This window comes from Ailuropoda melanoleuca, chromosome 18 (assembly GCF_002007445.2).
Source record: "Ailuropoda melanoleuca isolate Jingjing chromosome 18, ASM200744v2, whole genome shotgun sequence".
NCBI classification, from domain to species: Eukaryota; Metazoa; Chordata; class Mammalia; order Carnivora; family Ursidae; genus Ailuropoda; species Ailuropoda melanoleuca.
This window is the reverse complement of record NC_048235.1, coordinates 12,599,325-12,618,046: the sequence shown is the minus strand read 5'-3', so window position 1 is coordinate 12,618,046 and position 18,722 is coordinate 12,599,325. Positions and strand designations below refer to the sequence as shown.

At 44.8% G+C, this 18,722-nt stretch overlaps 1 protein-coding gene across 2 annotated transcripts in view; it reads right to left on the bottom strand.

Moving 5' to 3' along the window:
- STOX2 (storkhead box 2) overlaps positions 1-18,722 on the bottom strand; it is a 228,274-nt gene that overhangs the window by 158,628 nt on the left and 50,924 nt on the right. The window contains exon 1 of one of the 2 annotated variants that reach the window (XM_019810442.2): positions 4,158-9,602. The exons of the other annotated variant lie outside the window; for it this stretch is intronic. Coding sequence (XP_019666001.1) covers positions 4,158-4,245 — 88 coding nt within the window. The 5' untranslated portion in view covers positions 4,246-9,602. Of the gene's footprint in view, positions 1-4,157; positions 9,603-18,722 lie in introns of those variants that run through there. 2 annotated transcript variants of the gene reach the window in all.

Sequence of the window (18,722 nt, the reverse complement as noted above, 5' to 3'; positions counted from 1 at the left end):
TAGTAAAGCCCGGAATGAACACATCACAGACGAGAAGCAAGGAAAAGCAAACTGTCTCCAGGCTTCCTTTAGAGTGAAAGGAATGATTTTTAAATAGCTTATCAACGTTTTCAAGTATAGGAGAACTTCCAAGAATGGTCTCTTACGTAGCTCTAAAACATCACTGATTGTTTCGATGTATGCAATTATGTAATCTAACAAGCCTTTCACACGTCCTGCAAAGGTAACCCCTAGTCCAGACTGTATCCACATAATCACATTTAAAATCAGCGAGGCCAAAATTAATAAAGGTAAATTCTGAGCTAACAAATTAATAGTGTGATAAATGACTAGTCTTCGTATTCTGACAGTTATGCCAAATCGCACCTTTACTGATTAAATCTAAGGAATGAAAACATTCTCTGTTTTCCAACTGTATAAATAGGTGGTATACAGATACATTAATACAAATTACTCCCAATGATGAAAATCTAACTTAGCATGTTGAAAAGGTGAAACATTATAGTGTTTAACCTTTCCTGGGATTCCTATGGCTACAGTAAAAAAGAAATGCCTTGAGAACACCTGTTTCTGCCCATCAATCTGTACGCACCACAGATAACAGACTTGGGTTATGAATAGCTTCCAATGCTAGGTCAGTTTCTAGCCCCACTTAATGACTTTGACAGTATTATTAATTGGTGGTATTTGCTTTTTTTAGTAAGATTGAATTAATTTATTTATTTATCAGAGAGAGAGAGCAGAAGCGGGGGGTCGGCGGGGGGGCAGGCAGAGGGAGAAGCAGGCTCCCTGTTGAGCAAGGAGACCAGTGCGGGACTCGATCCCAAGACTCTGGGATCACGACCTGGGCCGAAATCAAGAGTCAGATGCTTAACCAACTGAGCCACCCAGGTGTCCCTTCTGCTTTCTTTATTGTCTGTTTTCTCTCCTTTTGGTGGCAAAACTGTGTTGTAAGACAACACAGCTTGCTTTCTTACGTTCATCTTGTACACTAAAGACAGGCTACATCATACTGTACTGGTAAACTTTAATTTCACTAACCAGCACCTTCTCACACCAAATAAAGAATTGGCGTTTATTTAAGTGTTTAAGAAAATAATCTGAATTTTCAAGAGTTACATTCTCATCCTCTTGCCATGAGGCTGCATATCAAAGTCAAATAAACCTGGGGAAATCCTCAAAACACCAAATAAACAAACAAGAAAGACGATTCATGAGTATTCACTGTATCGTATTGAAGACATATTTTCACAGACAAGAGCAGAGGGGGAAAAAAGGTTCAGTTTTAATAAAAAGGTTTACTCTTTTTTTAATAATAAAAGTTTACTATTAACAAAAAGGTTTACTCTTTTTTTTAAAGACTATTTATTTATTTGACAGAGATAGAGACAGCCAGCGAGAGAGGGAACACAAGCAGGGGGAGTAGGAGAGGAAGCAGGCTCCCCACTGAGCAGGGAGCCCGATGCAGGACTCGATCCTGGGACTCCCGGATCATGACCTGAGCCGGGGGCAGAAGCTTAATCGACTGAGCCACCCCAGCGCCCCAAAGGTTTACTCTTAATAAACCAGAAAATTCAGTTAAGCCAAGCACCTGAGCTAAGACAGGCTCATGTGAGGTTTTGCTACATTCCGTAAGGTCTTGAATTGGGGTAAAAGACTGGCATTCAGGACAAAAACGGAGCATCTGACTCCTTCTCGGCAGTCAGGATGCAGCGTGCTGTGATACGCCTCCTTGGAGCTCAATGATCAGTTCCTCATTTCCCCAGACTTTTCCTTGTGCCTGGGCCACCTTCACCGCAGCCATGACATTCGTTGCCACCCAGCAACCCAGCAGGATTCAGACAGGTCTTCCGTCGTCCAACCCACAGGCACAGGAAGGAGTTGAAGTCGGGCTTGTCCACGGCTAACTGGGATTCTAGCATCTTCTCGAAAATGTCATGATGCTTTATTAGCAAAATCGTTTCTGTGATTTATTTATTTATTCTATATAACATTTATTCTGCAAATGTTTTCTTCACATTTCACCTGAGATGCCAGCTGATGTTGCAGAGAAGCACTTAGGGTAAATACAGACTTGCTGACAAACAAACCCTTGGCCTCGGATGCACTCCGCTGCCGGACAGGCATCAGCTGACACGGCCTATTAATTTGATTCCCTATTACACACACGTCAAACAACATGAAGCAAGAGCCGCAGGAGTTCTGACTTTCCCAAGCCATCAGCTCCTCCTGCGTCCCCAGCACACAGTGTGTGTCCTATGCCAATGCTGGGCACTTGGTGACAGCATTGCTGGGTATTTCCCTCTCTGGCGCTGTGAGGCCCTCGGGAGGAGTTATTCACCCTTGTTCTCTCCCGAGCCCAGCGCTGAACCCGGACCAACAAAAGGGATTCGGTAAATAGCAACAGACTAAAGGTCATTGCACAAGACAAGAAGTCACCGTATGGGACAAGCCTGGATGGGAAGCCCCTTCTCCCAACGATGAAGGACAGATGCTCGCCTGTGTCCCTGTAAAGTAGGATAAAGTAGGATCGTGGCTGGAAGGGCGACTGTTCCAAGAAGCTACGACAGTTTTATATACCTTTAGTGATAATCAAGAGAAAAACTGAGACTCGGCATTCCTGGAAGGCCCACTTGGCTGCACTGCCCTAGCAGCTCTGTCCGAAGAGTGCCGTGTCCACCCTTCACCGTGCTGGCCCTGCTCCTTAGGGCTCGTGGAATTGACAAGCTCTAGTCTTTCGCCCTTCCTTCCTCGTTCACATTTTATTTATTTATTTTTTTATTATTATTTTTTTTTCCGGGGGGGGGGGGGGGGAGAGAGAATCTTAAGCAGGCTCCACACCCAGCACGGAGCCCGACACGGGGCTGGATCTCACGACCCCGAGATCATGATCTGAGCTGAAATCAAGAGTCGGACACTTAACTGACTAAGACACCCTATGGCACATTTTAAAAATCTCTCTCTAAATCCTAAATAGGTAAATAGTCCCAGTAAGTGTTAAAGGCAATCTGGGAGTTTCAAAATCAATCAGAATGTTGGAGAAATTTCTGAAACACCTGTCAGTAAATGAAAGTGGAAGTATAGAGAAAAACTTTCCTAAACAGGTGAGGGACACACACATAGAATATTGTACGGATGGTGAACACACGCTTCCCTTGACCTACTCTGACCTCTGAAGTCGTTTGCGGGTGTTTCTAGAGCTAAAACGTGGCGAGAGGAAGTGTAGCCACCGATTCCTTGACACATAAAATAGCCCCCATTCATGGGGGGAAATCTATAAACAAAAGATAGCTCTATTTTTCCGTCCTCTGATCCGTACCACAGATATCAAACGGGAGGACGAACTGCTTAACTTCTAGACACGTTGATTTACAAAACAAAATACACTGATCATTTCTGTCCACTGTATTTACACCTATATTTCCTGCTTCGCCTCCCCCAACAATCCATGACCTAATACTTCATATGCTTTAAAGTGAGTGCAGTTTGAGTTCTATCTAGATAGCCATGGAAAAAGCTTAATTTGCAACCAAACTGGCAGTCCAAATAATCTCGTCATAAGAAAACAAACTTGAAAGACCCCTCCTACCGAGGCCCAGGCGATTGGATGTTTAGGTATGCCTCGATTTTACTCCACTCCTGGATTTTTCAAGTAATATTTTTTTAAAAGGTTAAACTTGAAAAAGCAAGAAGAGAAAGGTCCCAAAGAAAAGTGCCAGATGCCATATGATAAAAATATGCCTTTTTCGGTGCAAATGCAGATAACGTAGCAGCTCCTCAAACTCTTTTCGCACACGAGCACGTTCCCGTGAACAATACTATGAGAAACCAACGCGAAATCCCACAGATCAAATATTACATTTAGAATGGGAATGAACGTCTGATTCGAAAGTCAGAGCCACTCGAATATTGTCACCATTGACACAGAGGTCGGTTAAATGCAACCTACTGTCAGGATGCCGGGCTCAAGTGAAATCTGACTCAGAAAGAAACTACCAAGAGAAAAAAGGAAAAGCAAACTCCTTTCTGTTCCTTGTGACAATGGCACTTGTGCTAACAAGAAACAGTGACAGCATTCCAAATGGAAAACCCATAATTCTATGAAAATGACAAATAGCACCAGAAAAGATAGAACGCTAGTACGAGATGAATCTTACCTGCGGGTGATGTTTCCTTGGCAGACCCCGCCAGCCCCGCTCCACCCAGTCCCACACCTTCCAGCAAAGTTCCACGAGGTCTGGTCATCCTAAAAGGAACGAGACCTCACCCTACGTCTCTCTCAAAGGCAGCCAGAACCTTCTCTCCACCGTTCTGTGTTACAGCTTCATGGAACTTTAAAGCTGGAATCAACTCACCCATCAAGAACAGGCTTTGGAAAATGCAATTTGCACAAAGTCCCAGAGCTCGTCGGAGTCAATGCTCAGATTGAAACTCACTCCTTTTGACTTTCAAGTCACTCCACTTTCTCTACCACATCCTAAAAACCAAGTCCACCTTGCAAGTTTTTACATCACTTATATTTTCCACAAGAATTTCTGGAAGGGAAAGGGATCAACAGCAGGAATGCATCATTCCTATCTGGAACATCTGTGTAAAAGTACGTATCTATTTTTTTTTTTCTTTTAGAAAAATGGCACTCACAGCATCTTTCCACATTGTAGCAAATGTGAAAATCACCCAAGGAAAAGTCGTGTGGAGGCACATTTGTGTGGGCAGACTGCGGATCTCAGGGGCCTGGGTTTGAATCTCAGCTGTGGCATTCCTCCTAGTAAGACCTCCCTCTCCTCCAGTACCCCCACCTGTCTCATGGTGGTAATCACATCGGGATCTCCTTCAGGGGCTTCCTAGGAGATTAGATGAACTTGTATCATGTCTGGCACATAGAACAAATCTTTGAACCACAGTAAATGCTATACAACCGTTAAGCGTTTTTGCATGCAGGGAGATGTTATGCATAGTTCTACGCATAAGATAAATATTGTGTTATTTTATGTTAAAAATCCAAAGTCTGAGAGCTCCAAAAATATAAATTGTTGCAGTTTTAGAAACCCTCACGAAGGGCTTTGAAACTTTAAGCTAAAGGATAATTAGAGGAAAAACAACAATGGCATTAAATAATATAAACACACCATGGCCTGGGCCTCTGGTCCTTGCATAATAATCCTGATATAATTAGGAGAATACAGTCTATACCAGCCCCCTCCCCCTACATCCTCCTCTTCTCCATAAATCACAGGAAAGGCCTGATTAAAACAGATGGCTCTTAAATCATACCCTGCAGCTCTGAAGACGGAACCATCCTACTCCTAACACCAGGAGAAACAGGATCTCGAGAGTGTCAGAACGGGTTCTCCACGGAAAACATTCTTTCCTAGCTCGGTAGAATGGGATCTCGTGGAGGCTGCTCGCTAGAGAAACCTGGAGAGAGACTCCGGGGGAGACCAGTGATGAGACTTCCAGGCCCGTGGAACACTTGTTCAGGGCCTAGTTTACCCTCCTGCACAGGCTGAGCCCTTGTCATCAGAGAACCAGCGAAGGTGCAGCCGTGAAAAGGTGCAGGGCAAGGGCTTACGGCATCTGCAGCGCCTACGTCTCGCCAAAGGAGCTGAAATCCCACCTGCACATTCATCCCTGTCTACACCCCCCCCCCGCCCCGACAAGGCTGGCGGTTTTCTCGACTCCTCTGACCCAGATCTGCTGTTGATAACCAAGACAGATGGATTGGATCCACGATCACCCCCGCTGGACCCTCATTTTTTCTCAGCTACGGTCAACTCCCCCTTCCACTTTGCCCAAACATCTGACCACATCCCTTAGTGGCTTGAACCCTGTTTTAACGGCCTCTCCACGCCTATGTGGTAAAAAGGCTTCCACAATACAACCCCCCAAAATTCTACCTCCATCTCCACGATACTTCCCCGAGCAAACTATAGCTTTCTGGACCTCATTCTTGCTGCTTTTCCTCTGCAAAGCATCTGCTTTCCTTCCCCTCTACTCCCAAACTCCCAATTCCACTTACTCTTTTTGCCTACATCAATATGTCCTCTCTGGTGAGTCTTTTTCTTTGCATCTCTTAAATTCCTTGTATCTGCCTTCCAGCAGCCCTCCTCACCCAACACTAACCATCCTGAATTCTGTATTCCTATAATGGTTTTTGGTACTACGAGCATGGCCTTTTATTAAATTGTATATATCTCCCCCAACAGACTGCCAGCTCATTTAGGGAAAATAACAGTGCTGTTCTTCACAGAGCTTGGCACCCTCTGTGCGCTGAATATGTTTGCTTGTTGCAATTTCCATGGCAATTATTCACTCGTCTTCTATAGACTCTGTCCACCTCATGGCCCAGGCGGCAGGTAAACCAACAATCCCACCCACACTCCGCACCTTATCCAGGAAGTGAGAGAATGAATCATTAGTCTTCAAAACAAAATATAAACTGTCCTTTTCACTCAACGGAGTTTTCCCTGTGTACAAAGCTCAACTAGAGATTAAACACACACACACACACACACACACACACACACACAGAGCTTTCAGCCTCCAGGAGCAGAGAAAACACACACGTGAGAAACCACGGGGGCATAAACATTTATAATACTAGTGAACACTGTGATACAGACGATAAGAACGCTAAGAAAGATTCTTTGTAGATTGTGGTGGTCAGGAAAATCTTCCCAGAGGAGCTGGGATTTGAAGAGCTGTGATGTCTCACACAGGTGCCAAGAAAAGAAAATAAAGCATTCCCGACTTGTGAGGAAAGATCATTGGATCTAAGGAGAGGAGAGAGGGAACATCACGAGGTTAGACTAAAAGTGGAGAAATGCAAAGTGTTTTAGGAGGATTATAAAATAATTAGTTTGGCTGGGACAGATAACCCAAGGGGAGCTGGGGCAAAACGCAGTGAAATGCAGGCCGAGAGGTTTGAGATGGATCCTAGGGCAGCATTTTCCAAAGCAAGATTTGCAGAATAACGTTCCTACAAGTTGCTATTAAAAAGGTCAAGGTAAAGGTTTGATAGTTAAATCAGTCAGGAAAGTGCTATTTGGTCTCTCTTCTGAAGATTAATGATGCATATTAAAGAATATTAAAGGCACTGAGAAGTCCTGCATTAAAGAGCCCCATTTACCTCTAGGTTTTCACATATTTCAGAAGTTTTGCTTTGGGAACCCTAATTTAAGAAATGCTGAACTTCAGGCAGTGCAGAGTATTAAAATAAAGTAACACTCACATTTTTTAAAAGTGTAGACCACGGAGTTAGCAAAATGAAGGAGACAACACAGATGGAGCTGGAGCTAAGAAACAGAGAGAAACAAAGGTGTGAAGCGATGTGAAAATCTGTGAGGAATTACAAAGTCGAAGTTAGAAGTGAATCAGGCACTTTCCACTAACTTTGCCAGGGCTCAGTGTGGTTTCTGGGAACATCTATCAAAAGCATCTCCTGCAAGTGCAGGGACGGTTGTGTAACTCCCTAGGTAAGAGGAAAAAAAAAAAAAAAAGGAATCCATATGGAAACAGGTACAGGAGATTGCAAGTGATCTGTAAATGGACTCTTTCCTTTATAAATATATATTGTTGTAGATAAGAATCCAAAATCAAAGCCATGTGTCATTTAGAACACTTATCTTCTAAACCAGATGAAACCGGTTCCAGCTTCCACATCCTAGAATCCAGAAGTATAAGCCAATCACCGCACAGCACTAACGGAAATGCTGGGAGTCCAAAGGGCAAAGTAATTAACATTAGTGTTCAAAACAGGAGTGGATTTATGATTTTCATCACTTTGAATCTCCATTTATCCAGGTTCTTCATGCTAAGCATATGGAAGCGCTTTACATCTGTGGTTTCTAATCCTTTCACGGAGAGAGGAGTTTTATGCTCAGAAAGTAATTGAATTCTTTCAAGACACCATTTAGTAAACACTAACTAGCAACTCTCTGGGCTAGTATTTCCCAAATGGCATGTCCAGGACTTGTATTCCTTGAGATGTCAATGGCTATTGCATATAAACACAGGTCCTATGCCCAGCTCCAGGCAATGGTGAGGTGACTGCATTTCTTTACTGCAGAGCTTCCCAGAGGCTTCACAGCTTTTCACTTTGAGAAGCCTCAGTGGGGAGGAGTTGCTGTGCCCCATGTCCTCATTCACTCAACCCAGGACCCCTTCTCTATGAGAACTGTTTGTCCCTGATATTCTATGATAACCTTTTAGAAGACACAAGACTACCTGTCACTTGCAGGAGTTAGTTTGTTTCTTAGACAGGAAGATTCTGAGCCCTTATGACACAGTAATCCAAATGTGAGGATCAGTGGGCTCCTTGGTGTGGTAAAGAGTCCTGCAACAGGCCATAAGCCCTCACAGCTTCAGTGGTCCTCCTCTGACAGGAAATAATCCTACCTTTCTTGTGGACCTCTTAGAGTGGCCTCAAGGACCCATGGAAATCCTACGTGCGAGCACGCTTTATAAAAGAAAACGCGCTATACAATGTTCAGCAAGACACTGTAGGAAGAGTGGAAGCAATCGCTGTCTCTTCTGAACTTCCCTGGTCCTTGGCTTCTCTCATGGTACTGATTACAAGTGATCTTAAAGCCCACTTAAATGAGGACAAACCCAATTTTGTCCCAAGTCTATCAGGCCATCATGACGTGGACCCTGCTGATTCAAGGACCACTTTCTCATGCCATTCTGGCCTTTTTCCTATTCCTCAGACACGACCCCCACTCATTCCCACCTCAATACTTGCCCTCTCTACACAGGCTGCTCTTCTCAAATGTCGTTTCTGCAGAAAGGTCTTCCTAGATCACCCTTTCAGAAAACCCCACGATGGCCATGACCTAGCTTATTTTCTTCATAATACTGAGCATTTTCGGAAATCAACCTATGAACATACTCATGAGCATTTTTGTTACCTGGCTCTTCCTCCTAGAATGTAAGCCCCATGAGGACACGCACCCTGGCCTGCTGTGTCCACTGTGGTCTGGTGCCTGGAATCCAGGAGACCCCATGAAACATCTGTTGCATGCAAGAGGTTCAAGTAAATGGCTACTCGGCGAGAAGAGAGCAGGAATCCTGCAGACGGGGAGGACAAAGAGGCTTCCGTGTTCTCATTTTACCCGATGGTGTTTACATGGTCTCGTTCACTTTGTGATAATTCATCAAGCTGTAAATCTCTATTTTGGCTCTCTTCGAGGTCTTGGTTTAAACTAAAATGGTTTTTGATGTATTGGTGTTCATATAATCATGAATATGGGAATGAGAGTAATTGTTACTAACTTTGAGGACCCACGATGAGCCCTACTCCCTGCTAGGCACCTCACCTATATTATCACATCAAATCCTCAAAAATACTGTAAGTAATCATTACAGCCCATTTTACGGATGGAGAAACTGAGACACAGAGAGACCAAGTAATCTGATCATGGTCACACAGCTAGGAAGTCAATGCAACTGGGATCCTAATCCCATCCTTCTAATTCCAAAATGTACCTGTGTTCTACTTCGTCCTGCCTGTAAGTCACCTAGAGAGTCAGGACTGGTATTCTGAGGTGTCCTCATCCTTCCCCAGACCCCTTCCTTTTTTATTTTTTAAAGATTTTATTATTTTATTTATCTGACAGAAACAGCCAGCGAGAGAGGGAACACAAGCAGGGAGAGTGGGAGAGGAAGAAGCAGGCTCCCAGTGGAGGAGCCTGATGTGGGGCTCGATCCCAGAACGCCGGGATCACACCCTGAACCGAAGGCAGACGCTTAACGACTGCACCACCCAGGCGCCCCAGCCCCAGCCCCTTTCCTACCTGGAGGCTATCACAGGCCAACAGGAGTTGAATGTAGCTGCTTACTCTGCACCTTCTCAGGGACCCACAAACACACAGCCGCACAAACTTCACCTTTGCATGGGATACACCGGAAATCATCGTAGGTGGCATAAATGCGGACAGTGAGCAGAAGTGCCCCAGAGCAGCAGCACTGAGGACCTGCCAAGGTAACAGGATGGCCCGCTCTGACCCAGAGGACTTCCTAGGGGAGGAGTCAGACCTGGGGCTTCCGGTCCAGTCCTGAGTTTGAGATCTGACCAGGTTTGGGTGTTTTTCCCTACATCACTGAGAACTTCTTTGGAAGAAACAGCGCTTCTAGTTAGAAGAGGTCTGGAGGAATAAGCCACCGCGCAGAGAACAGACTTTGTCATTTTTTCTTCTCCCCCCCAAATAACTACTTGCATCGTTGGATTAGTGTACCGTAACAACAACTGAAAAGGATTTGTTTCTGCAAATAGAGGGTCACCTTGGAGTGATTAGCATGGCTGCCAAAATATAATTCCTCTGCAAACGACGGATGGGGGCACTGACAAGTTTCTACAGGAAGGAGCTTGGCAGGCGAGCGCTCCGGGAAAGGCCCTGACTTACACCAGAGGAAACTCAGAGGGAAAGGAAACTGTTTGCTTTTCCTTCCATGTGTCTGACAGATTCCCCCAGGTTCTGTGGGGTTTATTACAAAGGTGTCAGACCCCATCAGAAATTTGAGGGCAGCCACACATTATCAAACAAATAAAAACACTCGTTTGTCTGCTCGTTGAGGTTTTCTTAAGTGGCTCTGAATCCCATCCTTCTGCCAAATTCCCTGTTCCTTGCATAATGAGATACTTTCTAATTAGCATACCACACATCGTCCTGATCTTCTCTACAAGTCCGGATGGATCTTTAAATGTCTCTTCTAAAGTACATCAGGGTCTTTTCATACTCTCTGAAGAGGCAGGAGCGTTTAAGCAACGTCGGTTCAATTCTTCAATTGTCTTTTGCTTTTGTTTTTCTTTTTCTTTTTTCCTTAGTAATGGAAAGGTCACGGGACTGGAAGGCAGCAGACTGGATTCTGGTTTTGGCCGAGCTGCTAATTAGCTGTGTCACTTTAGGCAAATTGCTTCACCTTTGAGGGCCTCGGATTCCTTTTCAGCAAAATGAGGGAGGAGGTTGGACCAAACGGAAAGTCCCTCCCAGTTTAAAACACCATGATCCTATTGGCGAAGCTCGAATGATTCCTTGTCTCCTTCTCCAAAAGCTGGAGCAAGGGATTCTCTTTGACTTAAAAATTCACAGTGAGCTAAATACAAATAGGTATACACATCAGTGAGAAGGGATGTGATTTAAAGGCACACAGACATTTAACTGTGAAACTTCATATGACCTCCGAATACCTCTCTTCCCTAGAGGGCTATACGTATTTTCACCTAGCTTTAATAGGTTGACAAATATGTAAACACACACACACACACACACTGACATGAAGGAATATTGAGGCAATGAAAATGAAGTCCTAGATATCAAAAAGTTGTTCTAGCCTTTTGGTATACTAGGAAAAAAAGAATCCGGTCACTTTAACAAAATAATTTGGATTGCCCAGTAACATCTGGGTTTCAGGATTTGACTTGCAATATCAAAATGCGTAAAAATACAGAGATCGATCTTGGTTTTGATTATGAGCACGTAGAGAGCAAGAGCCACGCTGCCTCCATGTGCTTCATAGTCAAAACCGTCCACGGGGTGGATTGAGACTTCCCCATAAAGCTTTTCCATCCCCTGGACCTGCCATCTCTTTCTTGTCACAGCCACACCAGCACCCACAGGCTGGCTCCCCACCTTCCTTCCAAGGGCTGCCCGCCACATCTCATTAGGGGGACTTGCAGGTCTGGGTCTTTCGCCCAGCGCCCCCACGTCCCCGTGGGTCCTGGCCACCCTCATCCTCTTTGATCATAACCAACTTGACTCAGTAAGTGCCTGTCACACTGATGTCACCCCGTTTAGAGCCCTCTGCTCCCACAGCACCGTGATTCTGCCCTATTGTTTCTGCCTGTTGACACAGCTGCCTCCCGCTCTCACTTCTGCAAGAGCCAGAGCTCAGAGGGGCCTTGGTCACATCTGTAGCTCCAGGATCCCCGGATGGCAAAGGAGAAAGACAGAGACTGGACAAAGGGCCCTCAAGGTGCTGAGCGAGGCACTGTGGACGTCCCAAGAACTGACCTCCATCATCCCGAGCCCCACCTTCCCGAACGATATACCATATACGGTGTTAATGTTCGATAACCACCAAAACGTGGTGTAAATAATTTTATTCCTCATGAGGTAAGGAATCCTGAAGACTGAGAAAATCAGAAAAACCTTCCTATATAAAGAGAAGGGTGTGCGTGCATGTCTGTGTGTGGGGGGGGGTAGGCAATGGGAACCCACTGATGTTTTTTCCATGGAAGAAGAGCCAGAATGAAAAAAGTTTTAAGAAGGATAGTATACCACCAGAAAAGGTGGTATACAAATACACTGAAATGGCATAGAGATTATTTTTTTTTATTTTTTTAACTCATTATTTTTTATTTTAATTCAATTAATTAACATATAATGTATTATTGGTTTCAGAGGTACAGGTCTGTGATTCATCAGTCTTATATCATACCCAGTGCTCATCGCATCACATTGAAATGGCACAGAGATTAAAGTACGAATTATTTCCAATAATTATGCAGCTATGAAAAATTATGACAAATAATTATAGATGGGAAAAAGCAATCATATATGTTAAGAAAAAAAGTAGGCTACAAAACCAAATAGGTAATAGAATCGCAATTTGTAAGATATTTTTCTCATTTTCACATATGAGAATATTTAGATAAATAAGAGGGAAAACCTCAGAGTGTTAACAGGAATATTATCTGAACGGTGAAACAGGTGACTTTTCCCTTCCTTCTTTCCAACCTTCTTTCTTTCCTTCTCTCTCTTTGCTGATCTGTATTTTCTAAATTTTTTTCTCCCATGAACATGAACCACTTGGGTAATTTTTGTGAATCTCCTCTGAATAAGTAAATAGCCCGTTTATAAATATTAAATAGTGCAGGAAGGAGGTGGAAAGGATTTGGCCCCAGGCGGTGGCCATGGGAATTGAGAAGGAAGCAGAGCTCAGAGCAATTACAGAGGAAGAGCTGACAGAAGTAGGTGCCCGACTGGGGGATGAATTTAAGGGCAATCAGAAATCCAGTGGGCTCCCAGGTTTTCAGCCCACGTGGGGGAAATGCTGGTTATGCTGCCAGGAACGCGGCCAGCACCGAGGGCAGTGAGTTTGGAGGAAAAGATCATTTCCCCTTGACATGTCTGCTGGAAGTAGTGACAGGTCATCCAAGAGGGACTGAAGTTCAAGATGGGGGTGGGGGGGAGCCATAGATTTAGGAGTCACACCCCACCCAGGTCAGAGCAGGTGCCCCTCCACGGTGCCCACAGGAGCGGGACCCCTCCAGTGGGGTGGTCTGCGGGCTGTGCAGAGATGAGCCGTCTACTGGCCTCCCTTCTTCGCAAGACCTTGGACTCTGGGAGGCAGGGCCCAGCTGATTGCCTAGGTCAACGCCTGGGGCAGAGCAGGTGCCCAAGGAGTGTCTCTGAATTCTGAATCCTCCACAGTGACAGCTGAAGCAGGGAGAGTGGGTGAAATGTCGGAGGGAGAGAAGGAGGAGCAGGATGGACAGACACTTGGGAAATACAGAAGCGTGGGAGGGACCCTACTGCCAACAAAATAGATGAGATCGGACGCAGAGCAAAGGCAACGCAGCTTTCCAGAAACCCTGGAGGGGAGTTGCATAGCAGAAAAGGAGACCAACAAGGGACCCACTGCGGTGACAGTTCGAGGGGACAGGACTGGAAAAGGTCACCAATGACAAGGTTACTGGTGATTCAAGAGAGAATGGTGTCAGGAAGACAGACTGCAGAATCCCAGAGGGGGACCTGCACAGCGGCCGTAGGGGGCAGAAGGAAGAGGGAAACCTGTGTGATCTCCCTGCGCTCCGACCGCCCGCGGCGCTCCCGGCCTACACCACGCAATTTAGCTCTAATTACACGCTCAGATCATTCGCGGCTGCTTCTTAGCTCCTCTCCGCTCACTCACACGGGAGACCAAACCGTGGGGACTTTCCGTAGTAAATTTCTCGATGAGATTTGGTAGTTGATGCTTTGGCTCCCGTTGAGTCAGGGCCAAAGAGAACACAGCCACAGACATAAATACACAGGCCCTTACTTTTAAACAGACACTACTGCAAAAAAGGGCTATTTTTAAAGTAGCACCTTGACATCTTCCCTCCCTTTTTTCCCTAACAGCAACGCACCCCATTTACTCGAGCAAGGGCGTTATCATCCCCCACCATCCGTGCGAGCTCCTTGCAAGAAGACGTCCCTACAGACCCCGCTACTATCAGCTGCGAGTCCGTGGGGCCAGGGGGTTGAGAACGGCCTCGGTCAAGGCATCCGTGGGCAGATCCCTGTGCCTGCTTGGGATCCCAGCGGCGCACTCCGAACGGTTCCAAGAGAGGAGCACCCCCTGCAGCAAGACTTTCCAGAAGCTGGTCAGGGAGCTCCTAGCAGGGCGCGGGAATGAAGCCCGAGCCCGGAAGCTGAGTCAGAACAGACCTGCCCAGGCAGCTGCCAGCCTCCGCTCAGCTCGCCCTGCTCCTGACCCACAGGGGAGCAGCTGAGAGCAGAGCGCTCCCACAATCCCTGCAGTGAACTCAAGATTCCTATCTAGCTGGCACCACAAGGCAGCTAAAATGCCAAATGTCACTTCAAAAAGAAGGCAGGATGGAGGTGAAGAGCTCACATTGGCCCCCCATTCACACGCCTCCAGACAAACCATTAACATTCCCCCGTACGTAATTCCACCCCTACCTTCTGCTGAATAAAACCTCGTGGGCTTGCTCACATGTATTTTGCAATCGGAGAAATCAACTCGGCCCATTTAGGCATTTTTTTTTTCCTTAAGCTTGAAGATGCTTACATACACATAAAAAAGTGTATGATAAACATATTCATAATAAACTTTCCCAAAGATTTTCCCACACGGTGATATTTTCAAAATGTATACTAAACATATGAACGTTGGTTTTTCCTCAATAATGAGCTTGGCTCTTTCCAAGCTACTCTTGCTATAAGTTACACTTCCCAGCAAGAAAAAGTGAACATGTGGAAATTACATGAACGTTTTCAGGACGCTGGGATCCATTTAATATACCGAAGCAATAATTTATCAAATAGGACCCAAGACTCCAGCCTCTTGGCCCCTTTCACATATGCTAAACGACTCCCCCAAGACTAGTCTATAGACTAAGAATCTGCATCATTAATTACAGAACTGGAACGGTCTGTGCTAACCTGAGAGCGCCCTGCTGTAGGAGAGACCCGACCGTTCGCTGTAACTGCAAAGTGAACAGTTGGGATGAGGAGTTTTCAGAATTAAGCACTTGAAGCTAAAGTGTGTGATTCAACTTCCTTGCTAACCTAGTGTACAACAGGTGTGGGAATTAATTCTGTTATTTCCACTCCCCCCGTTTTAACTTGGCCAAATGTTCCGTATTGAATGAGTCTGTGGGTTTTAGATTAATCACCAAAGAAAAAAAAACAAGGGCGAAGAGTTTCTTGCTAAACACTACGGTTTCAGGACTTGTCAGGAAAGAACAAATCTATCCATGGAACATTTCCTATCCAGGAGACTCAAATGAGTCTCAAAGATTTGAGATTTCAATGTTGCCAAACTAGCCGAGAATTGCCAAGTATTATACTAAATTCATATGCACATTAACAAATACCCCCTGTTTATAAACAATCTTCCATATGCGTTGGACAGAAAAGCGCTAAGTTACGATTCACTGGCTGACTTCTGCAATCTGTCATTAATTGCTATTTTCAAGTTAAAATTATCCCATTAAATTTATTTCCAGGGCTCCATATCAAACCCATTTATAAGCAAGCTTCTATTTCCCAATGAGATGTCAAATAATTTACCTCATGGTTCCATTTACACAGGATTTAACTTTTTATGTAAACATTTTAGAAAAGCAGGCCTCTCTTGTGCGCTGCTTATTATTTTAAAACACACGTTCACTTTGTATCAAAAAGAACAAACTCAACTCTCCCCTTCCCAACTCCTCCCCGCCTCCCATGAATCTAGTTTTTTTCATGGGATCGAGTTTACAAGTTTCAGTCCAAGCTCCCAGAACAAACAGAAATCTTGATTAAAGCACATGGCACGTGTACAGGCACCATTTACAGCTTCTGTGTTTTATGTCTGGTCTCTCCATAGGTCCCCGCTGCATGGAATCTCACTATTGGCTCAAACTGCAATGTCAATCAAACATAGGGCAAAGAAAATTAACCTAAAGAAGGTTCTTGCAGGCTCATCCGAAAGTACGTTCTTTTGGATAATAAATAGCAAAGTCCAAGCTACGTGATCTATGACAGTGATGAACCAATTCATTCTCCCAAACACTTAAATGTGTCTCATGATGACCTTTCCGCAAGAGTCTGGAAAGAACACAAGCACGCATTTATGAGAACCATCTGAAGGTGGAGAGCAATTGACAAGTAATTCTACATTTACGGAGAAATCATGGAAGTATGAAGGCCTGGTGGAGTAAAAGTTTATGGCAATGGTATCCCCCACATGAGACACACAAATAAACCTCCCGATGTTTCAGATTCTGGACAAATGAACTATTAGTGCCACTGTCGCCAGACCCCTTCCCCCGCAAAAAAACCTGTCAGGTTTTATGAAGTATTGTATTTAAAAATTCAGACCAATTCCTCAGTTTCTTCCGTCTAGCAACATAACCCCAGAGTTCAATATACTTACTCTCCAGTGTGGGTCCTGGTTTCTGGTTTTGCAAGCGGGCTGTAAAATGTACAGACGGTAATCATCTGTGGCTTCCTCCAAATCCCGACGGCTGCTGCTTTATTCTCTTGGTTTCCTCTGGTGCCAGAGACGTCGTTCTATTCCAGGGTTACCTCATGTTAAGCGAAGCTGCTGTCAACATTTTATTACGTTCGGCATTTCAGGTTTCCCGATAGCTAACTCACACATGAGAGATTGCCATGCTCTGTGTATCTTCCAATCTTCTTGTTCTCTTCCCCCACCTCTGTGGAAGGGTGCTGGGTTCCCCTGAAGCAGCACAGAGGTTTAAGGTTTCCAGACCACATGCAAATACATACTAACACAATTCATTTCGACCTTCAGACATGCCTTTCCTTCCCTGGTGTCTCCGGCGGCGTTAATTTTCCCACACTCTCCTGTAATGGGGAAGGGCTTGTCTCGGCAAGCAAGATAGCACTTGGGCAGGAGATTAAAAGCCCACACCGAAGTCATTAAGTACCTGCGGGGCTGGGCCCTGAATCTACTCAACCCAGCCTCCAAACACTGTCACCTAGACTTGAAAAGCAACCGGAAAAGCGTAACAACCAAGACCATCTCATGTGGGCATTTCCAGGCCCTTGAACCACCTGTATTTCATATCACAAAACAATGCTTCACCTCAGAGGCCAAGACAAGGAGGAAACGCCTTCTTTTCATTTCATTTCACCTTGAAGTATGTGAACAGTGAACCCCGACTGAGGTCTAGAACTAAGGTGACCAAAGTAAGTCCATGCAGCCCAGAACAGTTTCCCAGTGTGTAATCATCCCTGACACTGCCTTCCCCCCTCCACACTGTCCTGCTTTCATCAACGCTTGGTTACCATATCTGTAGCTTTTGACCACAGTTCTAGAAAGTTCTTTACATTTACCATGTGTGTCTGAGAAACTAGGTGACACTCTACCCCCAAAATCACAGGTTCAAGTAACTATTTAGCCATTCCGACTGTTAAGAATTGACACCTTTTCCCACCTGTTACTTATACTGAGACACTCTTCCATCAACTTATTAGATAGGTTTAAGTATTTTTCTTTTTCCTTATTAATATACATCCTTAAAAACCCACCTCTAACTCACACAGAAGAATCCTTCACACCTTAAAGGAATATTCCTCCCAAGGTACAAGGTGTAGTCAGATCATCCAATCTAGAATAACTTTGATGTGGGTGTGACACAAGGCAGCATCTTCCCTTCTCCCATTTGCTGCCTGATGAAAGCAGGAAGGAGAAAGTTGCAACATATTCTTCTTTTGACATTTTTAAAAGAAATCTCGTTACAGAATCTTGGGGATGATGCATAAATAACAATTACTATAAATAGAAATCATAAAGAATACTAAACGAAAATCCTCATCTGGGGGTTGGGAAAGACGATATTCTCCAATTTTTTTCTTTTTTTGGTCCTTGAAGTATCTGAATAGACTTTTTAGCATAAGAAAAATGCAGATTTTGGGGAAATGGAGTATAATTGAAAACATGAGGAAAGAAAAATCAATCAGAAATCTCAGGGATCTGGAAAAAGAATTCAAGGGGCAGTAAAAGGAATAGGAAACAAACACCACCGTTTGCAGAACGGCTTCTCCTTTGTGACACATAAATAGAAACGGCGTGCTGAACTCTCTCTATGCCTTCTCCCCATTCAATCCTACCCCATCATTATCTTGATGTGGATGACTCGAGCCTTTATTTTACTCTCTCTCCCAAGTTCTAGTCTCACATGGCCAATTACGGACATCCCCACCTAGGTGTCCTGTGTGTGGTTCAGACTTCAGAGATTTTTAGCTTTGAACATTGCTGCTGCCTCCACATTCCAAAGTTTTGATAAGGCCAGCCACCTCCGCCCCAGTGCCTGCACGTTCTTCCTCTTGCAAAGTCCTATAAATGCTACCTCCAAAATGTTTCCTGTATCTGTCTCCTGTGAAGCTACATCCTCTCTTCCATCCCCAGGCGGGACCAGCTGACCCCCTCCGGCAGTAGGCTTGGTCTACTCTTCCATTCCCACGACCAATCCCACCCCGAGG